This window comes from Lepidochelys kempii, chromosome 10 (assembly GCF_965140265.1).
Source record: "Lepidochelys kempii isolate rLepKem1 chromosome 10, rLepKem1.hap2, whole genome shotgun sequence".
Classification (NCBI taxonomy): Eukaryota; Metazoa; Chordata; order Testudines; family Cheloniidae; genus Lepidochelys; species Lepidochelys kempii.
Window position 1 is genome coordinate 81,642,345 of NC_133265.1, and position 23,341 is coordinate 81,665,685.

General features: G+C 44.2%; 1 protein-coding gene across 5 annotated transcripts in view; it reads left to right on the forward strand.

Moving 5' to 3' along the window:
* The window catches only part of CORO2B (coronin 2B), a 142,229-nt gene extending 119,537 nt beyond the window's left edge, over positions 1–22,692 (forward strand). For all 5 annotated transcript variants that reach the window (XM_073304471.1, XM_073304470.1, XM_073304468.1 and 2 more), the window contains 9 exons: positions 3,144–3,293; positions 4,516–4,680; positions 5,631–5,747; positions 7,905–8,009; positions 12,642–12,738; positions 14,682–14,794; positions 16,291–16,381; positions 19,806–19,942; positions 21,156–22,692. In XM_073304471.1, coding sequence (XP_073160572.1) covers positions 3,144–3,293; positions 4,516–4,680; positions 5,631–5,747; positions 7,905–8,009; positions 12,642–12,738; positions 14,682–14,794; positions 16,291–16,381; positions 19,806–19,942; positions 21,156–21,287 — 1,107 coding nt within the window. In that variant the 3' untranslated portion in view covers positions 21,288–22,692. The remainder of the gene's footprint in view (positions 1–3,143; positions 3,294–4,515; positions 4,681–5,630; positions 5,748–7,904; positions 8,010–12,641; positions 12,739–14,681; positions 14,795–16,290; positions 16,382–19,805; positions 19,943–21,155) is intronic.
* Positions 22,693–23,341: the final 649 nt, after the last annotated feature.

A 23,341-nucleotide genomic window follows, 5' to 3' on the forward strand; every position in this document is an offset into this window, starting at 1 on the left:
TCCGATGAAGTGAGCTGTAGCTCACGAAAGCTTAGGCTCAAATAAATTGGTTCGTCTCTAAGGTGCCCCAAGTCCTCCTTTTCTTTTTCCATTTAGAGCAGTGGAGCTACACTGCTCTACAACTGGTATAAATGTGGGGGCAAGGCAGGCCTATGTGTTTCTGTTTATATCAGTACCTGACCAACCACGCTGGAGTGGAAGACCGTCTTCATATCTTGTCCGTTCGAGTAGCTGATTACTTTAATACTCAGTAGCTTGGATTTTGTGGTATATAGATGTCTCTCCTTGCACGCTTTCTCCGTACTGCAAATCTCCAGTGGTTCTTAGGATCATCTGTTTGATTCAAATTAGGTTTTTCAAGTCTTCTATATATTGTCCTTATCTTTCAATTCGTCTTTCATTCTCTTTGTACCATCTCATTTGGTGCAATCCAGAGATCAATGCCTTATGCATCTTAAAGTAGAAAACATCCAGGTCCGGGCTCAAAACATATGGTTCTACAGTTGGTTTTGTGTGGCTCCTTCACTGCGGATCAGCGCACTAACAAGTTGAGGGCTATACTCCAGCGTGTCCTCTCCTCGCTGACAGTCGGTCCTGTTTGATAGGCTGTAGTACTGACTGTCCAGGTGGCATGCTCCATTCTTTCCTTACACTACCCTCAAATTAGCCCAATGAGATGCACCATTTCTGTCCTGTCAGAGATGACGATTTTTACAGCTTCATTTTTGTCTACCTGCAAGTAGCCTGAGCTTTTTTGTAACCGTCTGTCTGACTCGCATGTTATGCATTCCATCAGGCACAGATAAAACAGGCTTCTTGCAAATATTTTATCGAGTGCATTGGATCAGCTTTGCCAGTAGCACTCTGGAAAATTGCCTCTTGAAGATTCAAACACTGTCCCATTAGCTTGAGAATAGCTCTCCACCAAACTCATTATCAAATGGATCCCCACAATACCACTGCCTTCTCCCCTTAGCTTCTCTAATTGCCTAGTGCTCACCCTGAATTCTCTCGAGTGATACCAAATACCAGAATTCTCCAAAATGTAACCAACTCTCCTTTTTAAAAAAAAAAAAAAAAAAAAATCCTTCAACTTGCTCTCCCGTCTGCTCTCTGTCACCATCGCTGCCCTATTTATCATCCTGTCCCGTCTCCAGTTCACCCAGCCTCCAGCTCATACAGCTGGTCCTCCTGGTTCCTCTCACTCCCGCTGGGCCTAAATCCAGCCATGTGTTATGACGGAGACTCTTATTTCTTGATCTTTCTGAGCATATTAATTTGTCTTTCTAAATCTGAAATCTGATCTCCATTCTGCAGCTAAATAAGGGGGATGCTCTTTGTTTTTTTGTGAGCCTTATCTCATCGGGTCTTCACATGAATGAAGCAAAATGCAGGGCTATTTCAGAAAGGTGCATTCCTTGCTTTCATTCTTGCCTCATTTAGGTCTTTAAAAATTAAAAGAAGCCAGTTTATTTCCTTGCTTCTCCTCCCGAATCAGGGTGGCGAAAAGGCACTTTTTCTTTTCTGAGTTCTTTCAATACCTTCTTGATGACAAAATGTAAGGAATAAAATTGCATGATTTCGCAACGAATGCACCTTGTTAGCAAAGCTTGCACTTGCCAAGAACTTCAGGAAAACAAACAGAACTAAATGTTCCTCTCTTTACTTTTGTGTTGATAACACCGGCAATAAACTTTGCCATCCATGCAGTGTGTGTACAGTAAATGACAGCCGTGTTTTGCTGCCTATCTACCAAAGGAGTAAATATTTCTCATTCTTCTCTGCCTTGTCCTAAGGATGTATCCTAACTCCAGGGAACTGATTCAGGAAGTTGTGAACAATGTATTAAACAAAATCTCCCCAGAGCTGAGAGAGAAATGCAGGCCACATGATGCCGCAGTTTGCTGTGTGCTGTACAAAAAGAAGCACAATCTCTTGTTGTATCTGCCAAGATGCAACGGAGGGGGCGGCGGGGGAGGGGGGGGGTGACACTGCCACCAGCCCTAGTTAGGGAAAAGCCAAGAGTGTCTGTCAGGAACCAGGGTGACGTGCTGTGTTTGGGGGTTGATCAGGTGTCCATTTATCATTATTGTCCATTCCAGATCTGCCAGTCACCTGGATAATATAGAAAGAAAAACTACATTGAAACATCCTTCAAGTCCTTTTCTCAAACTGCCTTCCTGGACTCTGACAGGGGAGTCAAAAAGCAAACTAAATTGATTGTATAATGCATGTGATGTTACCTGTCTGTTTTAATGGGAACCACTTAATTTTGCTGTAATATGGAGTTGCTATGAGCAATACGCTTTGCACATGGGATGAAAGCATTCAATAGGAGCAGTCTGCGGTCAGGTGGGAAAATAACCAGAGTGCAGTGATTTAACCTGCTGATCTGAAATATGTGCAAGACCTGTGATGTTGGGACCTTGCAAGTATGTGCAAGACCTGCTCTCATCTTGAGGTCCTTAGTACTGATTCCTTAAGAAGGTTAGGTGAGACAAATTGGATTGGCTTTTCCTTCCTGTTACATGTTTGTGCAGATAGGGGGATGGTGTCTTTTTTAACTGCTGTTTTTAGAGTATTCTATTTCCTGCCTCTTTCAATAACTGGCTTGTCTTTTGCTGTCGATTATGGGCAGAACTCTGAAAATTTTGTGCTATTAGCTCTTTGATAGTCCCATTGAATTCAATGGAATTCATAAATTCATAGATACTACGGTCAGAAGGGACCATTATGATCATCTAGTCCGACCTCCTGCACAACGCAGGCCACAGAATAGCTCCCATTATTTACAGGACTAGATCTTGTATCTGATCTTCATTGAAAAGAATCAGGTATTGACTGCTTTCCAGGGCCAGATAACTACTGGGGAGTGGAGTGGGGATGAAGGAGAAAGAAGGAGGGAACAAACATGCACATGGGCATGAAGGGATGACACAAGAGTGTTGCCATTGGGCACATTCAGGTCTATTTTTAATTCCCTTCTGGCATTTGGAGACCAAGTTGATTAAGGAACCACAGATGGATTTAGTCAATGAAGATTCCCTTGCATGCCAAGTGGAGAGAACAAGACCCTTATAAACCTCTAAAATAAGGACAAAGGTTTTTCCTCCCAATAACCTTTGCTCATCCTGTCCTTTCAGGTCCGGATATGGGAAATCCCAGAGGGCGGCTTGAAGCGGAACATGACAGAAGCTGTTCTAGAGCTCTATGGTCACAGCCGACGGGTTGGCCTCGTTGAGTGGCACCCGACCACCAACAATATCTTGTTCAGTGCAGGATACGACTATAAGGTGAACTATTCTGGAGGATTTGTACTAAACCCCTCAGCTGCAGGTGGAGACTAGCATTTATTAAGGCCATATGTGGCTTTAAAGGGTAAAATCGTGGATGGCCTCACTGTTCGTTTGGCAGCAGTTTCTCTAATAGTTTATCCTCAGATCTTTCTTCCAATCTCTCTCTCTCTGCTTTTGTAGTGTCAGTACACAATATGGAAATGCGTTTGAGATCAGAGGTTCTTTTGCTGATGCTGATGGTTTAGAGTATCTCTCTGCATATGCCTTTAACCTTAGTGGGAATTCCCTATTGTCTAAATAATATTCCATGCCATATCTGTGTCAGATTATAGCTTCCCCAATTCCCGTTGTGTCCTACCTAGTCTTAATGACTTGCTTGCTTCATAATGATTATGTAAAACAGAAGTACAAGAGTATAGCTAGCACTGAAATCTTCAGGTTTTTTCTCTAATGGACTTTTGAAAGGATTCTTCTACATTGTCCAATCGTCACAGATCATTCCTGTTTTCTGACACTCTGCTCTGAAAAGCAACTGTAAAAAATGGCCTTATCGGGTTCCATGTGTATTATCTCCCTGACTCCATAGCAATTTTGCTCACTTCATAGATAAGAGGTAATGAGGGGCGTCACTTGGACTGTAAAATGCTTACTCCTGGCGGTCATACGTCATAACAATGGAACCCAGGTTGAGTTTGCAGGGCTAGCAGTTAGAAGAATCACGGGTGTTTTTATTTATAAGCTGAGCCAAAGTTGGCATGAAATTCAATGAGATAATGAACATGGAACCCCATGGTGCCATTTTCAGTCATTTCTGAGAGTAGGCTTGACCCAGAGAAATTCTTTATCTTCCTCCATGTGATACAAAAGATGGCAATAAGAATTGGGTACAATTATCACAGTATGTCCTGCTGGTGGCAATAGCTGCCTGGAGTGCAAGAGAGAGGCTTGCTTCTCAAGGGCCGGGTTCCGATAACTTTATTCACATTAAAGCAAAGGGACCACTTGTGAATTGAGATGACATATGAGTGGGGGGGACTGGAATTTGGCCCCAAATTAGGAATACATTTAAAAGGCAGAGCCAAAAGTTTGGAAAATGTGGTCTTCCATGCAGGTGTGTTTCCAGGCAGTCTGTACCCTGGAGTTATGAATATGTCCCCCACTCCGCTCCGCAGCTAGCAGCAGCATCGGTGTTAACTTAATTCTGCCCCATTTCCCTCAGGTTCTGATATGGAACCTGGACATTGGAGAGCCCGTGAAGATGATAGATTGTCACACAGATGTCATTCTCTGCATGTCCTTCAATACCGATGGCAGCCTGCTGTCTACCACCTGCAAAGACAAGAAGCTGCGAGTCATTGAGCCGCGTTCGGGCAAAGTCCTTCAGGTGAAGAGCTGATTTGTCAAGAGTCAGTCCTAAGCACCAGTCACAAGAAGTAAATCCATTATTTTTGACAAATACCAATTTGACCCTAGGCTTTAAAGAGAGGCTTTATTTGGGATTTCCCATTTGAGTGCATTCCTCCCCTAATGTGCAACCAGGGTAGAGTTAGGGGCAAGGGGAAGTAGCCCTTTAAGCCTAACGTATGGTAAGGTAAACACTCCTTGTACGATACTGAATTGTCACAAAATACATCTGATATTCAGGAAGTGACAACATGTCACAAATGTCCGCCTCTGAATCTAGCTCTCCACATTCAGAGAATGTTGCTGTTTCTTATCATTGTTAAGCTGAGACAATAGAAAGGATTCAACACTCTCCTACTCAGAGATACAGGACTTTTAATCTTTTATTAATCAAAGTTTTATGGGAAATAGTAGAGAGTTCTGGGAAGCCACAGAGCCAGTTTTGGAAGAAAAGCTTAATTGTCTTTGTCAATTGTGGATTATTCTAGAAAGCTCAGGGAAGGCTAGGTTTTATTTTTACAGAACAGCATTTTGCCTATCCATTCCAGATAGCATGAACCCACATTTTCACCGGTGCAGTCTGAGTCATAGCTGGTTAACATGAAAGTTGCATTTTGCAGTAGAGGAGTAAGAGGAATGGTGGAGGTTGAAAGCTTGCTATGAAGTGGCTGTCTTGAGATAACAATGGAGTCTTTCCCCATAGTCAGTATAGAGATTAGACGAGGAGGAAGCGATCTACCTTTGGGATATGAGAGCAGAGACACCAGGAACTGAGATCCTAACATGGGGGAGAATCCTCCCTTGAGTATCACTCTCCTTGAAATCCTAGAGCTGGCATTTTCACTGATCTATACTAAGCACCATGCGTAGGAAGACATCTGAAATGTATAGCTGTTCACTGCATGTAGCACAGACAATGTCTTCTTCCAGGAAGCCAGCTGTAAGAACCATCGTGTGAACCGGGTGGTCTTTCTAGGTAACGTGAAGCGACTTCTAACGACTGGAGTCTCAAGGTGGAATACGAGGCAGATTGCACTCTGGGATCAGGTCAGCAAATAAATCGCTGGAAGCCGTTCCTTCCCAAGAAAGGAGCATGATTGATTGGTTAAAATAGAGGCCTAGGAAATAGGTGATCTGGGTTCTGCTCTAACGGTGTGAGTATGTTACCAGCAGACCTACCCAAGCAAGCTTTGATCTAGCTAGGTTGGGTCCCAAAGCAGGGAAGCTTCGCTAGTGCATGCTTCTGTGCTGGCTGCTCAAGCCCACCTGCAATTGGTAGGAACAGCCCGCTCTGTCTCAGCTTCACGGCTCCAGAACCCACTCTAGCTCGATTAAAACCAGCTCTGCTGTAATACCGCCTGTGATTACAGCATAGCTAGACCCTAGGTCTGAGGAGACCAGAGACCTGGGGTCTAGCCCCTGCTCTGCTGCAAACGTAGAGTGATTATTGGCAAGGTCCCTACTCACTCCAGGCCACAGTTTATCCATCTGCGCATTGAGAAAACCTGCCTAGCTTGCAACAGGTTTATGCAACTGCAAAGTGCTCTGAGAAGCCTGGCTGGGACGTGCTATGGATCAGTCGCGTGGGGCTGTCAAAGGGGCTGACAGGTGCATAGGCACCCAACTCCCACAGAGACTCTTGATAGGAGTCCAACACTCAGTCCTAACTCAGCTCTTACAGACTTTCCAGTGAAGCTGAGCGCCCAGCTCCTTCAGGTCTCTTTGAATAGCCCAGCCTCTTGTATTAAGATAACTATTTTAATACAGGGAGAGTAGCAGATACATATGCAGCAGATTCTTTATTCCTTCCTGTTTCCTAGCAGAATTCTACAAAGGTCTTTATGTAACTTTTAAAAACTCTGCTAGTTGCTATGGAGATCTGACTAGACATGACACGTTGGGGAATTTGAATTCTGAATTCACAAGATTAATTAAAGCAGATGCAAATTTACCATATGCATCCCAGCAAGCATTTGTACCCTCCCCTCTGACTCCACGCACGATATTCTGGACCGACGGGTTTCAGACTGCAGATGCGCCTGGCCCTGTTCACTTAGGTGGTAGAAGCTGCAGATAGTGGAAAGCTGATGTCCCGTGACTCAGGCTGGGCTGGGGGGAGATGACAGATTAGTCCAGTCCTATCTGTCAGCTCGCCAGTGAACACCATGGATACGTGCTTGGCTGTGACTGTCACAGGGGCAGGGTGAGGAAACAGAAATTCGTGGGTGGGGCAGCTGGTCTGTTCAGGAGGAATCTTGTATAAAGTCAAGGATGAAGGGAGAAACCAGATCCATTTCGGGCTTTGTGACATATAAAACTGAAAACAAGGATGTCTGGGTTCCCCTCTAAATCCAAGAGGCAGTACACTCTCCCCAGGCAACTGTGCAGCCTGACCCTCATAAGATCTTCCTATAGCCTGGTTGGGTTTGCATTTAGAAACCAAAGGTGCTGAGCAGTTCTCTGGCTTCTGCCTGGAAGGCATCTCAGCTCAATAGATCATCATAGCCCAGACGGCAGCATTGGGCACAGCAGCCATGGAGTCAAAGCTCCAGAGAGGATGCAGCATTCTTCCCCCACTGCATCCGGCCCTTCTCCCTGTAGGCAGTGTGCACCCTGGAGAGTGTGGCTCGGTGAGCACATTGGACTGTGGCTGTCCCTGGTCCTTGGGGGTGGGGGTGAGGGGCAAGAGAGAGAGCTCCTTGCACCCTCCTCTGTTTTCCTTCTCCACGCCCCTCACTCCGTGCTCTCGGCCCAGGCACAATCTGCCCCAAATTGGTCCTTAAAATATACACACGCCTCCAGCCTCACTGAAATGCAGCCACACAGAAATGGCTCCAGAGGCGGGGGAGGAAGGGTGTGACTGGACCCCCTTAAAATCCTTACTCTGAGAGCCCCAGAGCCCACTCAGCCCTACAGGGTGACCCACTGAGTGCCCTGCAGAGAGGTGACCTTAAGCGAACATCCTCCTTATTCTGTGTGTACATGACCAGGTCCGCTAGCCCTCTCTCTCTCCCACCTCTGGCTCGTGGGACATGGAAATCCCATGGCAGTCTTTGGGAGGGACAGCGGGTTTGCTTCAGCTTTTCTGGGACAAAACCCGTCCCTCATCCTGCTGCTCCTGTCGCTCCTTCATGGGTTTTGCTTTCATGTTCCATGCAACCTCTAACCCTTGCTGATCCATAAAGCAATTTTCTCTTTGTTCAGGAAGACCTGGCCATGCCCCTCATAGAGGAGGAGATCGATGGGCTGTCGGGGCTCTTGTTTCCTTTCTACGATGCTGATACACACATGTTGTATTTGGCTGGAAAGGTGCGTTGGCTTTACTGAGGGTAATAGGCAATATACTGCGTATCCTGCTATTCTCAAGAGTGATGTGTCTCTTGCACACTTGAGAATGGATCATCTCCCAAATAACCCATTGGAGAAGGCAAGCAAAGGGGCCTCTCTCAGACGAGCAGAGCATGGGGTTATTTGGGGCTTTTCATAAATAATTATTACAATTAAACAGTTGGGGCTAGATGCTGATATTGCTTTCACCAGTGCAAATTTGGAGCAACTGCACTAAAGGCTTTGAATTTATACTAATGTAACAGGAACCAGCCTTTGATCACGGACTTTCTTTTAAAGGTCCTTGATTTTTTTGCACTTCACTGGTGTTGCTTGTGTTGTAAAGTCCAAATGCCACCACTACAGACACCTCTGTGGTGGGGCACACTTCTCAAATGGCCCCCCAAAAGCACCGTTGCACCCTGGAGGGTGTGGCTTGGTACACACATGCACACACTTCTCCACAATCACACTAGCTTGTGCACAAAGCTCCACCTAAGTGAAAGGACCTGCAGATACTGTAGTGCATTTAGGAGACCCTTAAAAAAGTAAACACATTTATTTCCTATGGGCTGCAGATAGGATTCCCTCTGAAGTCAGCGTATGGCCCAGAGTAGAGAAGCATCAGGTGTACTTTGCCATCGGTGTTCATAAAGGCCACAATCAAGAAAGAAGGCCGTGGTGGTTAAAAAACTGACCTGCATTAGAGGGGAAGAGAGATACAAGAAGTAATCGCTGGCCAGTGGAGTTAAGGGTAATAACAAGGATAATATACTCTAAGTATATTAGGAACAAAAAGAATCCTAATAATGGTCCTGGTCCATAGCTAGGTGGAAATGGTAGAATTCTCAATAATGCCGGAGAGGCAGACATGTTTAATAAATGTTTCTGTTCTGTGTCGGTGGAGGGAGGGGCGGGAAATGATGTCGTCATATCACATAATGATGACACTTTCCATTCCACTAGTGTCTCAGGAGGATGTTAAACAGCAACGACTGAAGTTACGCACTTTTTAAATCAGCAGGTCCAGATAACTTGCATCCAAGAGTTTTTTTAAAACTGGCTGAGGAGCTCACTAGACTGTTAATGTTGATTTTTTTTCAGTAAGTCTTGGAAAACTGAGGAAGTTTAAAAAAGAATGGAAGAAAGTTAATGTGCCAATATTTTAAAAGGGTAGATGGGATGCCCTGGGTAGTTATAGGCCTGACAGTCTGACATTGATCCTGGGCAAGATAATGGAGCAGCTGCTATGGGACTTGAATAATAAAAAAAATTAAAGTAGGATTATACAATTAATGCCAATCAATGTGAGTTTATGGAACACAGACCCTGTAAAACTAACTTTATATCTTTTTTTTATTAGATTACAATTTTGGTTGATAATGGTAATAATATTAGTGTAATATTTTAGGCTTCTCTCAGGCATTTCACTTGGTACAGCACGACACATTGATTGAAAAAATAGAATGATACAAAATTAACATGGCACACATAAAATGGATTCAAAACTGGCTAACTGATAGGTCTCAAAATGTAACTGCAAATGGGGAATCATCATCCAGTGGGTGCATTTCTAGTAGGGTCCCACGTGGATGAGTTCTTGGCCTGATGCTACTTAATATTTTTATCAAATGACCTGAAGAAAACAAAAACATCACCGAGAAAGTTTGCACATGACAAAAAATTAGGGGTGTGATAATTAATGAAGAGGACGGGTTACTGATACAGAAATCTGGATTGCTTGGTAACCAGGCGCAAGCAAATGATATGTTTAATATGGCTAAATGTAAATGTGTGCATCTAGGAACAAAGAATGTTGGCCATACTTCTACGATAGGGACTCTATCCTGGAAAGCAGTGACTCTAAAAAGGATTTGGAGGTTGTGGTGGATAATCAGCTGAAAATGAGCTCCCAGTATGATGCTGTGGTCAAAAGGGTTAATGTGATCCTTCGATGCATAAACGGGCATCTCGAGTAGGAGTAGAGAGGGTTTTTTACCTCTGTATTTGGCACTGGTGTAATTGCTGCTGGAATATTGAGTCCAGTTCTGGTGCCCACAATTCAAGAAGGATGCTGATAAATTGAAGAGGGTTCAGAGAAGAGGCATGAGCTTGATTAAAGGATTAGAAAACATGTCTTATATTCAAGGAGCTCAATCTATTTGCGTTAACAAAGAGAATGCTAAAGTGTGACTTAATCAGTCTATAAATACCTACAAGGTGAACATAAGAATGGCCATGCTGGGTCAGACCAAAGGTTCATCTAGCCCAGTATCCTGTCTTCCAACAGTGGCCAATGCCAGGTGCCCCAGAGGGAATGAATAGAACAGGTAATCATCAAGTGATCCATCCCTGCCCATCCTGGCTAATAGCCATTGATGGACCTATCCTCCATTAATTTATCTAGTTCTTTTTTGAACCCTGTTATAGTCTTGGCCTTCACAACATCCTCTGGCAAGGAGTTCCACAGGTTGATTGTGCGTTGTGTGAAAAAAATACTTCCTTTTGTTGTTTTAAACCTGTTTTAAATCTATTAATTTCATTTGTTGGCCCCTAGTTCTTGTGTTATGAGAAGGAATAAATAACACTTCCTTATTTACTTTCTCCACACCAGTATTGATTTTATAGACCTCTATCATATCCCCCCTTAGTCATCTATTTTCCAAGCTGAAAAGTCCCAGTCTTATTAATCTCTCCTCATACGGCAGCCATTCCATACCCCTAATAATTTTTGTTGCCCTTTTCTTAACCTTTTCCAATTCCAATATATCTTTTTTTGAGAGGGGGGTGACCACATCTGCACACAGTATTCATGATGTGGGCGTACCGTGGATTAATATAGAGGCAATATGATATTTTCTGTCTTATTATCTATCCCTTTTTTAATGATTCCCAACATTCTGTTCATTTTTTTTGACTGCTGCTGCACATTGAGTGGATGTTTTCAGAGAACTATCCACAAGGACTCCAAGATCTCTTTCTTCAGTGGTAACCACTAATTTAGACCCCACCATTTTATATGTATCGTTGGGATTATGTTTTCCAAAGTGCATTACTTTGCATTTATCAACATTGAATTTCATCTGCCATTTTGTTGCCCAGTCACCCAGTTTTGAGAGATCCTTTTCTAGCTCTTCACATTCTGCCTGGGACTTAACTATCTTGAGTAGTTTTGTATCATCTGCAAATTTTGCCACCTCACTGTTTACTCCTTTTTTCAGATCATTTATGAATATGTTAAGTAGGACTGGGGAACCAAATATTTGATAACTATATGTCAGTACAGACGCCTGGGGGACACCACCCTTTACCTCTCTCTATTCTGAAAACTGACCATTTATTCCTACCCTTTGTTTCCTATCTTTAACCAGTTACCAATCCATGAGAGAACCTTCCCTCTTATCCCATGACAGCTACTTTGCTTAAGAGCCCTTGGTGAGGGACCAAATATTTGATAACGGCTCTTCAGTCTAACAGAGAAAAGTATAACATGAACCAAGGCCTGGAAATTTGATAAATTCAGATTGGAAATAAGACATAAATTTTTAACAATGAGGGTAATTAACTGTTGGACCAATGCACCAAGGATCGTGGTGGATTCTCCATCACTGACCATTTTTAAATCAATGTTGGATTTTTTTAAAGATATGCTGTAGTTCAAAAGGAATTATTTTGGGAGAATTCTATTGTCTGTTCTACAGGCGTTCAGATTAGATGATCACAACGATTCCTTCTGGCCTTGGAATCTATGAATCTATTAGCATAAATTTAGTGCAACACAGCCCTGCCCATTCAGTACAGCTCTGCTGAGTTTAGCTTTGTTCTAAAATTAGTTTATTTCTGTACTGGAATATTTCCTTTAGCATTCCTGGGCAACATAACGTCCTGGTACATTTTTTAGTACTTTATCCTCCTTCCATTGTGAGAGAACTAAACTAGATATGCAACTCGTATATTCTATTAAAGTCTTTGCCAGAGGATGTTATGAAGGCCAAGACTATAACAGGGTTCAAAAAAGAACTAGATAAATTCCTGGAGAATAGGTCCATCAATAGCTATTAGCCAGGATAGGCAGGGATGGTGTCCCTAGCCTCTGTTTTCCAGAAGCTGGGAATGAGCGACAGGGGATGGATCACTTGATGATTACCTGTTCTGTTCATTCCCTCTGGGCACCTGGCATTGGCCACTGTTGGAAGACAGGACACTGGGCTAGATGGACCTTTGGTCTGACCCAGTTTGGCCGTTCTTATGTTCTATGTTCTTTAACCCAAGGGTAGGAAAACTAATTCCATAAAGTGTAAGGGAGAAATGGGAGTGATGGGGATAAAATTGCTAGTCATCCTGTGAGTCTTCTTCCCCAAACACCATTAAAGAGACCACACCTATTCCTTCTACTGTTTCTACTTCAAGAACCCAGATGCAATACACGAAATGCTGTAGGTTTGGTTTTAGATTCTGTTCTACAATGGCTACTAGCATGGTCGTGCCTGTATATTTAACCTAGAACTTGGCAGTGATGCACAACTTGATGTTCTTTTAACACATCTTTTTATTTGCCTACAGCTTTTACACTGAAATGTTAAACTGATCTGCCCTTTATCCCCCCTGCCTCAGGGCGACGGGAACATCCGATACTATGAAATCAGCACAGAAAAGCCCTATCTGAATTATCTCATGGAGTTTCGCTCTCCTGCCCCACAAAAAGGACTGGGTAAGAGCTTTTGGCATGTTAATAGGCCACCTCTTCAAACATTAATATTAAAAAAAGACAGCAGACTGAAATAGTATAATTAAATTTTGCTGATAAATGTATTTTGCATAATAATCTCCCGTGCTCTCTGCACTGTGCTGACTCTCGCTGTTCAAATATGTTCTGTGTCATTAGGTAGCTGATGTCTTGCTGGAAAATTAATTCAGAATTCCAATGATCTTTATGTAGCATTTAATATTTTTGTGTATTTCTTCCTGGGTAATGGTGCAGTGTGACTCTGATGCATCTTACTGAGGGCCTGGTTCCAGGGAAATGCACGAGCAGTTTCCCCTGACGTGCAGTGACAGGCTGCCCAAACGTTAACAAGCGACCTGAGCCACTGATACATGGGACGTTCCCTGGGTAAAATGCTCTTTCCTTCCCACCCTTACTGCAAAATCCATCTGGTCCAGTTCCTGCCCCTCCTTGCCAGCACAGGGCTCTGATCTGCACACCTGCACCACTCTCAGCTCTCCTCCCCTTCCCAGCACCTCCAGGAGGCCCCTGTGTCTGGCTTCCCTACCTGGAAGCAGTTCTCCGCAGCAGCGGCACTGGTGACGGGTGGATTCTGGCTGTGGGGTGGCTGGCTGGGTGAGGACAGGATCAGCTCTGGTTGGTGGCATGGGGGGCAGGTCCCATTTGGGTTCTTGGAGTGGGTAGGTTTCCCTCATGGCTGGCCCCTGGGGGTGCGGGTAGAGTTGCTTGTGGGATGGGGGCTCCCCCGATGGGTGTAGAGGGTCAGAGGGAGAAGAAATGGGCTATTCAAATTCCAGACTGCAGGTAGACAGGAAGGCCCAGATGGGGATGGCTGCAGGGAAGGATGTGTAGGGTGGAAGTATTTCCCTCCTCCCACATCCCCACGGGCAGGACGCAGACCTAGCACGCCCTGGAGAATTAGGCAGAAGGCCCAGCTAACAAGTCTGGTGGTGTCCCACAGCCCCAAGAGGGCAGTGACAGGCATGAGCCAGCTCAGCTGCTGATTTGGAATCAGCTCTTTGGCGGTGGCGCAGGCCTGCAATCTCAGGGAAAGCTGATGGCACAGAGGGACGGGATATTAAAGGAGGTTGTTCAGTTCAGTGCTATGTTAATACCCTGCACTCTGGACGTGATCATGAAACAAATCTCCGTGCCCATACGTAACGTCAGCCCTTGCCCAAGTGCTGCCTTCAGCCTCCAGTAGGCAGTGCTTGCGTGGTGGTTTCTGTACTTGTATGGCAAAGCTTTCTTACCCCAGCGTAACACTTTCCACATGCTAGTGGTCTCTCCCCCACTTGCCTGCTGCAGCTGCAGCTTCTGCAAGGTATGTAGGTACCCTGGGCCTGACTGGGGAAGATGCCGCATGCCCTCGACTTGCACTGATGTCACCACCTCACAGAATGGGGTTCTATATTTCTTCCTCTATCTTATACACATAACGCCCCCCGCTATGAGTCATCTGCAGCAATAGGACCTAGAGCACCAAAGCATGGGCCGCTGCTACTCGAGCTAAAGAAGTAACTCCATTTAGCCAGTAGCAGTGGTAGGCTGGTATCCATTAGGGAGTTACAAGGCTCACCTTATCACTTAGCTTTGTGTTTAAGCAAAACAGAGAGTCCCATTCTTACAGAACACACTGACTGCTTTTCTTGATTTGTAAAGCGCTGACGATTTACAGTAGGAAACGACGGTTCTCTCGACAGCAGCTTTGAAACGTAGCTACACTGTGAGAACTTTTCCCATCGACATGATGTCTAATCGGATCTATATGCATCCTGCTACCATATCCTAAGCCAGCAATCCTGATGGGGCTAGTAAGATTGGTTCCTTTCTCACGGACCAATTTGTAGAGAAAGAGCTTTTGAATATTTCAATGCTTTGTTGGCATGAAAGGAAAGTCCCTTGCTCACATGTGAATTCTCTAATAGGTGTGATGCCAAAGCACGGGCTGGATGTGTCTGCATGTGAGGTGTTCAGATTCTATAAACTGGTTACCTTAAAGGGTCTGATTGAGCCAATCTCTATGATCGTGCCAAGGAGGGTGAGTACATGTCAGCACTGTTCCTACTTATGTACAGAACTCAAATGCTCTGATGCATTATCTCTGCCCAACACCTTCAAAGCACAGAGTTGGAAATGCTCGCTGTGCCAGGGAATTCTATTTCTGTTACTCGGGTATGTCAAAGACTGCCATATTCTCTATTTAAATGATGCACAGGGAAGGATCTGGGAGACTCAGTCACTGAACTTTTGAGACCACACTGAGAATCCTGCTCTGACTGGCACAGAACAGAATCATTTGGATGAAATACAGTAAATGTCAAAAGGACCTTGGCAAACTGTATCTAGTGAATTAAGCCCGATGGTTTATATAACTGTCCACAACAACCACACATCTTACATACTGACCATGCTAGACATTTTCCTGACTTGCATTCAAAGCATCATGGGTTTGCTTTTTCCTGGCTACAGATAACATCTGTCTTCCTTGATGGGTAGATCTCTCTGTGACCTCTCATTTATATCAATTACACATTTTAGATCCAAACTCACATCTTGCTAAAAACTGCTTTTCTAACGCACAGCAATGCGAAGTTTGAACTCTCTGCTTATGGAAAGCTCTTTAAAGAGCTGACTCCAGCATTTTTTCTAACTTCTGCTGCCATTATTTTGTGTGAAATTAACTGGGTCTTTTGAAGTGTGTGACAAAGGACTGTCCCACATCTAGATTTAGAGACCCATCCCAAGTAAAAAAATCACATCTCCGTGTGCTGGGAGCAGTATTCGCTGCTGGCTTTACCTGCCTTGTCCAGCTGTATGAAATCTGAAACAAAGCTATGAGCCCCGTTCAGGTTTAGGACTGAGTCAGTATCTTTCCAAACAGAGATGACTCAATAGAGCTTCAGTCTCATTGCCCTGAATTTGCTAATCTACTGCAAGCAGAAATGTGGAGAGGAGGGGAAAGGCAAATCACCCTTGTGGACAACTTTCCTTGGTGTTTTGCCCTTGGCTGTTCTTTATGCCGTATGTGGCCAGAGTGGGTGCTCCTGGACTTCACTGGCTCGTGCTTTGAATTGGGATCTACACTACGTAACCGTATGCTTTGTGCGCTTAGCGTTTCCTGAGCGGTCTGTGCAGCAGCAGGCCAGAGACAATGCCCTTCCAAAGCCTCCAGTTCAGCTGGATAATATTCATTAGTCTGTCTACAACTCAAATGCCTCCTGTGCCCTCTGCTACTTTGGTGCTTGGGTGAGACTTACGTGAGCACTTGAAAACATTGTACAGCTCAGGGCTGCTGGGGTATAATCTTCTTTCAGAACATGAATTTAATAGGCAGGGGCGAGGACTCTTTATTCCCCATTTAAAGTTAATGGTGAAAAGGCAGTTAAGTATTTTTCCTGGGATGCTATTGAATGGCTACATTACCGTTGGCCAGGGTTGTAAGCAAATAGTTGCTTATGGCACTTTGCAACGTACAGTTACAACTGGGAACAAATTTTATGAAGACAACCACTCTTTATTCTTCCTCGCTTCCAGTCAGAAACATACCAAGAGGATATTTACCCGATGACTCCAGGTATAGAACCAGCCCTGACACCAGACGAATGGCTGAGTGGAATGAACAGAGGTAAAAGAATGAACCCTGCATGAGCATCTACTGCACTTCTATTGGAAATGTAAACACAATTGATCTCTGATCCTCGCTGTGAAATGTGTCTAAATCCATACTCACCCTTGGGCACTTTCCATACTTTACACTGGCCACCAGATGATGTGATGGTGGGTGCATAGGTACTGTGTGTTTATGCACTTAGTGTACATAAAGCCCCAGGAACCATTTTTGAGCTAGTAAGCTGGGGGGGGGGGCGGAGGGGGAGGTAAGGTGGCCATTGAACGCTTTTGAGCTTCATCTATAAGTAAGTTTGTTTGTATTAAAGTAGTGTCTCATTGCTCCAACTGAAAATATAGGCCTTGTGTAAGCATGGTGTGTGTGTGTGGGTGTGTGTGTTTCAAACTAGTTTAAATGATTTGAAGCACTGCTTAGGCTGTGTCTGCCCCAGGTGCTGGTCTCTTTAGCACTGCATTACCCAAAACCTTTTCATAGAATCATAGAATATCAGGGTTGGAAGGGACCTCAGGAGGTCATCTACTCCAACCCCCTGCTCAAAGCGGGACCAATCCCCAATTAAATTATCCCAGCCAGGGCTTTGTCAAGCCTGACCTTAAAAACTTCTAAGGAAGGAGATTCTACCACCTCCCTAGGTAACACATTCCAGTGTTTCACCACCCTCTTAGTGAAAAAGTTTTTCCTAATATCCAACCTAAACCTCCCCCACTGCAACTTGAGACCATTACTCCTTGTCCTCTCCTCTTCCACCACTGAGAATAGTCTAGAACCATCCTCTCTGGAACCACCTCTCAGGTAGTTGAAAGCAGCTATCAAATCCCACCTCATTCTTCTCTTCTGCAGACTAAACAATCCCAGTTCCCTCAGCCTCTCCTCATAGGTCATGTGTTCCAGACCCCTAATCATTTTTGTTGCCCTTCACTGGACTCCCTCCAATTTATCCACATCCTTCTTGTAGTGTGGGGCCCAAAACTGGACACAGTACTCCACATGAGGCCTCACCAATGTCGAATAGAGGGGAACGATCACATCCCTCTATCTGCTGGCAATGCCCCTACTTATACATCCCAAAATGCCATTGGCCTTCTTGGCAACAAGGGCACACTGCTGACTCATATCCAGCTTCTCATCCACTGTCACCCCTAGGTCCTTTTCCGCAGAACTGCTGCCTAGCCATTCGGTCCCTAGTCTGTAGCTGTGCATTGAGTTCTTCCGTCCTAAGTGCAGGACCCTGCACTTATCCTTATTGAACCTCATCAGATTTCTTTTGGCCCAATCCTCCAATTTGTGTAGGTCCCTCTGTATCCTATCCCTGCCCTCCAGCATATCTGCCACTCCTCCCAGTTTAGTATCATCCGCAAATTTGCTGAGAGTGCAATCCACACCATCCTCCAGATCATTTATGAAGATATTGAACAAAACCGGCCCCAGCACCGAGCCCTGGGGCACTCCACTTGACACCAGCTGCCAACTAGACATGGAGCCATTGATCACTACCCGTTGAGCCCGACAATCTAGCCAACTTTCCACCTTATAGTGCATTCATCCAGCCCGTACTTCTTTAACTTGCTGACAAGAATACTGTGGGAGACCGTGTCAAAAGCTTTGCTAAAGTCAAGAAACAATACATCCACTGCTTTCCCTTCATCCACAGAACCAGTAATTTCATCATAGAAGGCGATTAGATTAGTCAGGCATGACCTTCCCTTGGTGAATCCATGCTGACTGTTCCTGATCACTTTCCTCTCATGTAAGTGCTTCCGGATTGATTCCTTGAGGACCTGCTCCATGATTTTTCCGGGGACTGAGGTGAGGCTGACTGGCCTGTAGTTCCCAGGATCCTCCTTCTTCCCTTTTTTAAAGATTGGCACAACATTAGCCTTTTTCCAGTCATCTGGGACTTCCCCCGTTCGCCACGAGTTTTCAAAGATAATGGCCAATGGCTCTGCAATCACAGCTGCCAATTCCTTTAGCACTCTCGGGTGCAACTCGTCCGGCCCCATGGACTTGTGCACGTCCAGCTTTTCTAAATAGTCCCTAACCACCTCTTTCTCCACAGAGGGCTGGCCATCTACTCTCCATGTTGTGATGCCCAGTGCAGCAGTCTGGGAGCTGACCTTGTTAGTGAAGACAGAGGCAAAAAAAAGCATTGAGTACATTAGCTTTTTCCACATCCTCTGTCACTAGGTTGCCTCCCTCATTCAGTAAGGGGCCCACACTTTCCTTGGCTTTCTTCTTGTTGCCAACATACCTGAAGAAACCCTTCTTGTTACTCTTGACATCTCTTGCTAGCTGCAGCTCCAGGTGCGATTTGGCCCTCCTGATTTCATTCCTACATGCCCGAGCAATATTTTTATACTCTTCCCTGGTCATATGTCCAACCTTCCACTTCTTGTAAGCTTCTTTTTTATGTTTAAGATCCGCTAGGATTTCACCAAAAAGAAAAGGAGTACTTGTGGCACCTTAGAGACTAACCAATTTATTTGAGCATGAGCTTTCGTGAGCTACAGCTCACTTCATCGGATGCATACCGTGGAAACTGCAGCAGACATTATATACACACAGAGATCATGAAACAATACCTCCTCCCACCCCACTGTCCTGCTGGATTGTTTCATGAGGTATTGTTTCATGATCTCTGTGTGTATATAATGTCTGCTGCAGTTTCCACGGTATGCATCCGATGAAGTGAGCTGTAGCTCACGAAAGCTCATGCTCAAATAAATTGGTTAGTCTCTAAGGTGCCACAAGTACTCCTTTTCTTTTTGCGAATACAGACTAACACGGCTGTTGCTCTGAAACCTAGGATTTCACCGTTAAGCCAAGCTGGTCATCTGCCATATTTACTATTCTTTCGACTCATCGGGATGGTTTGTCCCTGTAACCTCAACAGGGATTCCTTGAAATACAGCCAGCTCTCCTGGACTCCTTTCCCCTTCATGTTAGTCCCCCAGGGGATCCTACCCATCCGTTCCCTGAGGGAGTCGAAGTCTGCTTTCCTGAAGTCCAGGGTCCGTATCCTGCTGCTTACCTTTCTTCCCTGTGTCAGGATCCTTTTAGCTACCCCAAATAAAAAAACCAACCAACCATGCCTTTTTTTCTAGTCTGGACAAGGCCACAGTGAGACAGTTCGTGTTCTAAAGACTCTATGTAGACAAGACAAAGGATGGGAAGGGGAAGAGGGACAGGGAAGGGGGCCGTGACTTGCCAAGGTTGCACAACAGGCAGTAAAAGAGCTGGATTAGAACCCAGGTCTCCTGCCTGCCAGTCCAGGGCCTGCCCAGTCCAGTCACCCTGAAACCACATTGCTGTAGCAACTCATAGGCAGTGAATGTTAAGGCAGGACAATAGGGGAGGGATATATACACAGGCGCTGTAGCAGAGCAAGTGTTAACATCCTCCTTTATTTTACCATCTCACGTAGATCCCATATTGATGTCGCTGAAGGAGGGCTATAAGGCATCCAAAGTTGTCTTTAAGGCACCAATAAGAGAGAAAAAAAGTGTTGTTGTCAATGGAATAGATTTGTTAGAAAACGTGCCGCCCAGGACAGAGAATGAGGTAAGCAATGGGTGCTGACTTATGGCTTTGAATGGCCAGCCTCTTAGATCTCAGCCATGTGCGTCAAGCTTATCCAGTGCAAAACCTTCTTCTGACATAGTAAGAAAACAGCTGGTAAGGTCTGCTGAATTTTCTGATCCTACTGAATACCACAGAGGCTGATTTTACGCCACAGATGTCATTCTGTATTGCAGTAACACCTAGATGACCCACTCGAGGACCAGGACCAGCACTGAACAAGAAGATGGTCCTGCTCCAGAGAGTTTACAATCTACATAGTCCCATTAATTTCAGTAGAAAATAGTAGAGACTGTGTTTTACCTCAACTGTCATAACTGTCGCCACTCCTAACCTCCCTGGCCACAGAATGCACTTAATTATTCTGGGGTCCCTTCTGCCAGCTTGGCTTCAATGTACCATCCTAGTTTCTGGCATTAGTGGCTTTCACTGTATTTTCCATGTAGATGGTGTGATTTATAAACAGTCCTTTGTACAGTATTGTAACAAATTTGGGATAATCCAGGAACTGCAGGGTTGTTATTAAGATGCGGAACATAGCCACCTGGAACGTCACGCCAACAATGGGGACTGAACTCTGATCCTCCTTCTCTGAAACCAGACTCCTAGCAACTTAACAGATGGAGATTTTTATTTAGTTATCAATATAGGGCACACGACTGTAGATGAGGTCATGACTTTCTCTGACAGAGAGCAACTGCACACATCCAAGATTGTAGCATATAAACACACCAATTTGTGCATCTCTACTTTTGTTCCCAAGCCGCGAACATCCATGTGTGTGTTTCCCTGGATCAAACTTCAACCCACAGGACTTTGCTGAGGTTTAAGCAGAGAGCATACAAAATGAACTGGATTAATTTCCTAACAGTTCTTAATAAACGATTGTTCTCTGCGCTACACTTAAAGGCTGTGGGGAAACATTTACACTGAGTCCAATATTGAATTTCTTTTCACAAATTGAGCTGCTGAGCCATACGATGTGAATTAACTGAGTTACCATGAAAATGGACAGGGAAAATCAATGGAGTATTGCAGGTAAACAGATATTTCAAAAGGAACACTGTAATGACATGAATCGAAGGCTGGTTCTCTGACAGTTGGCAGGAGAGGCATGAAGCCATCGGGGGAAGCAAATATTATAAATGTTATCACAATGTTGTACACCTATTTTTTTCCCTCTCTTTCTTTTAAGCTCCTCAGAATGTTCTTTCGACAACAAGACGAGATCCGACGGTTGAAAGATGAGCTTTCGCAGAAAGAGATAAGAATTCGACAACTACAGCTGGAGTTGAAAAACTTACGTAACAGCCCGAAGAATAATTAATTAACCTCAAGGGACATTTTATAAATAAACTTTCTTTGTTTATACTTGCTCTTTTATTTTACTGTATCCACTTACACAGAATATGAGCCAGAAGTCAAATGACCTGCCAAGAGTCCACATGCTAACTGGAAATATGTCCTTGTAGTCTTATCTAGCACTAAAAAGAAAGACCTGTACACTATAACTGAAAATAACTGCATGAAAGGAAGCTGGGTATGTATTTATATCCCACCATTTTTCATGGAGTAAGTAGAAGGGCAAAGTATTCTCTGTATCAAAAGACTACGGAACTAACCAATAGGGCACACCTTAAATTTAACTTGAAATGGAGAGAGAAAGAAAAGAGACTATAGGGTGCCCTTAAGAAAGCAATATGGTTTATTGCTATTAACTTTTTCCTATGCAAAGCCTGACAAAGAATGCACACAGCCTACAAAACTGGAATTTTAATTCACTTAACTGTCACCTAAAATATAGGGCTTAATTCACAAATGTTCTCTCCAGATCCTCTTGCCCTGGCCTTTGTTTAAAGGAGGTTCAGGAAAACCTGCCCTTTGCCCTGGCACTTGTTGCAAAAGTTTCCTTTTCCGAGGAAAGGTGGCAAAATTTGAAGTCAGTGTCTTAGAAATTGGCCTGATGGTCAAATGTTCAAGTTCCTTGGTCAATTGCTACCCTCCTACAAGACCTTAATTTGTCACTTTCCTAGGTGTATCTGTATGGAAACTAGTAACTCTCCTTAGCAGGATGAGCACTGGTTGTATATACGGTTTGTTTGTTTTAAACTATCCTAGGTTTCTTAAATGCAGTGGGTCTATCTTCCCTGATCTGCTAACATGGACCTTAGAGTCCTACTTCCTCCTGGAAACATGGTGGTGGTAACACTGCCATTTGCATACCATTATGGCAAACAGCAAAGGAACCTGCCATTGCTCTCTTCCCATAACTGTCTTGGAACACCCTCTCGCTCAGCAGTAAATGTTGCCAAGTTAGTGGTAACCTCGCCTGTGGAACCCTGATTCAAAGACATTTGATATCTGGGAACTCTGGGTATGTCATCTGTGTGTCTGTTCTTCTGCATATCTGTTCCTACCAATAGAACTGCAGAGGGTTTAAGCTGCACAATAAATTATATATACACAATATATGTACACAATGACATTTTGAGAATTAGGCCCATAATACAGGGAAAGACACCAAAAGACTGCTAGTTTACCTATATATATTTTCACTTAAATCAAGTAGGACTATCCCTAGCAGTATCAGTGCAACAAGTTGTTTTCCCCCGTTACTTTACATTGTGCTCTGCACCTAATGCTTTCCCTCCCCTGACATTAAAAGTGCTGTCATTCGCTATTATTTATGTTACCACAAAAGTGATGAAATAAAATGTTTTCAAGATACCAAACCTTGCGCGTGGCAAAGTCTCCTTTGAGTTTTCATTTGTAGCAACACGATGTGTAGAGCGAGCAACTAGTTATTTCAAAATTTAGAATGAGTCCAGTTTAGAGGAGCAAAATCCAGGTGTGCTATCAAATGTCATGCTGCAGGAGACAGACATGGAATAAGCTTTCAGGAACTACCCCGGGCATGCGGCTGCAGGGAGCTGAGGCTTTGCTAACCAGAGAAGTTTAATAAGAACTTAAGACTTTCGCCCCAAAACTGTACAGCCTCTGGAACCCTAGTTAAAAGATGAAGCTGGAGGATTTTCAAGGCAGCTAAGCACCCAATTCCCCGTCATACACCAAAAAGAAGAGATTCAATGACACATTTAAATCCAATGAACCTGCCCTCTGGAGAGCCACTGAGGAGACAGATAATATCTTACACCTGTTGCTAATTTTATATAAGTGACTTGTCTAAGTAGCAGATTATCCCTGTTAACTGGATGAGCAGATGATAAAGTGGCTGCAAAACTGTATCCAGCTAATAGGAGACCAGCTTGAGGCCACTTGCCAAACTAGGCCCTTATAAGGCATTGAGAGAGAACCTGAGTCTTTCCCAAGCAAACTGACTTGCCATTTGGCAGCTGGGCCTACCAGCTGACTGCATACTCC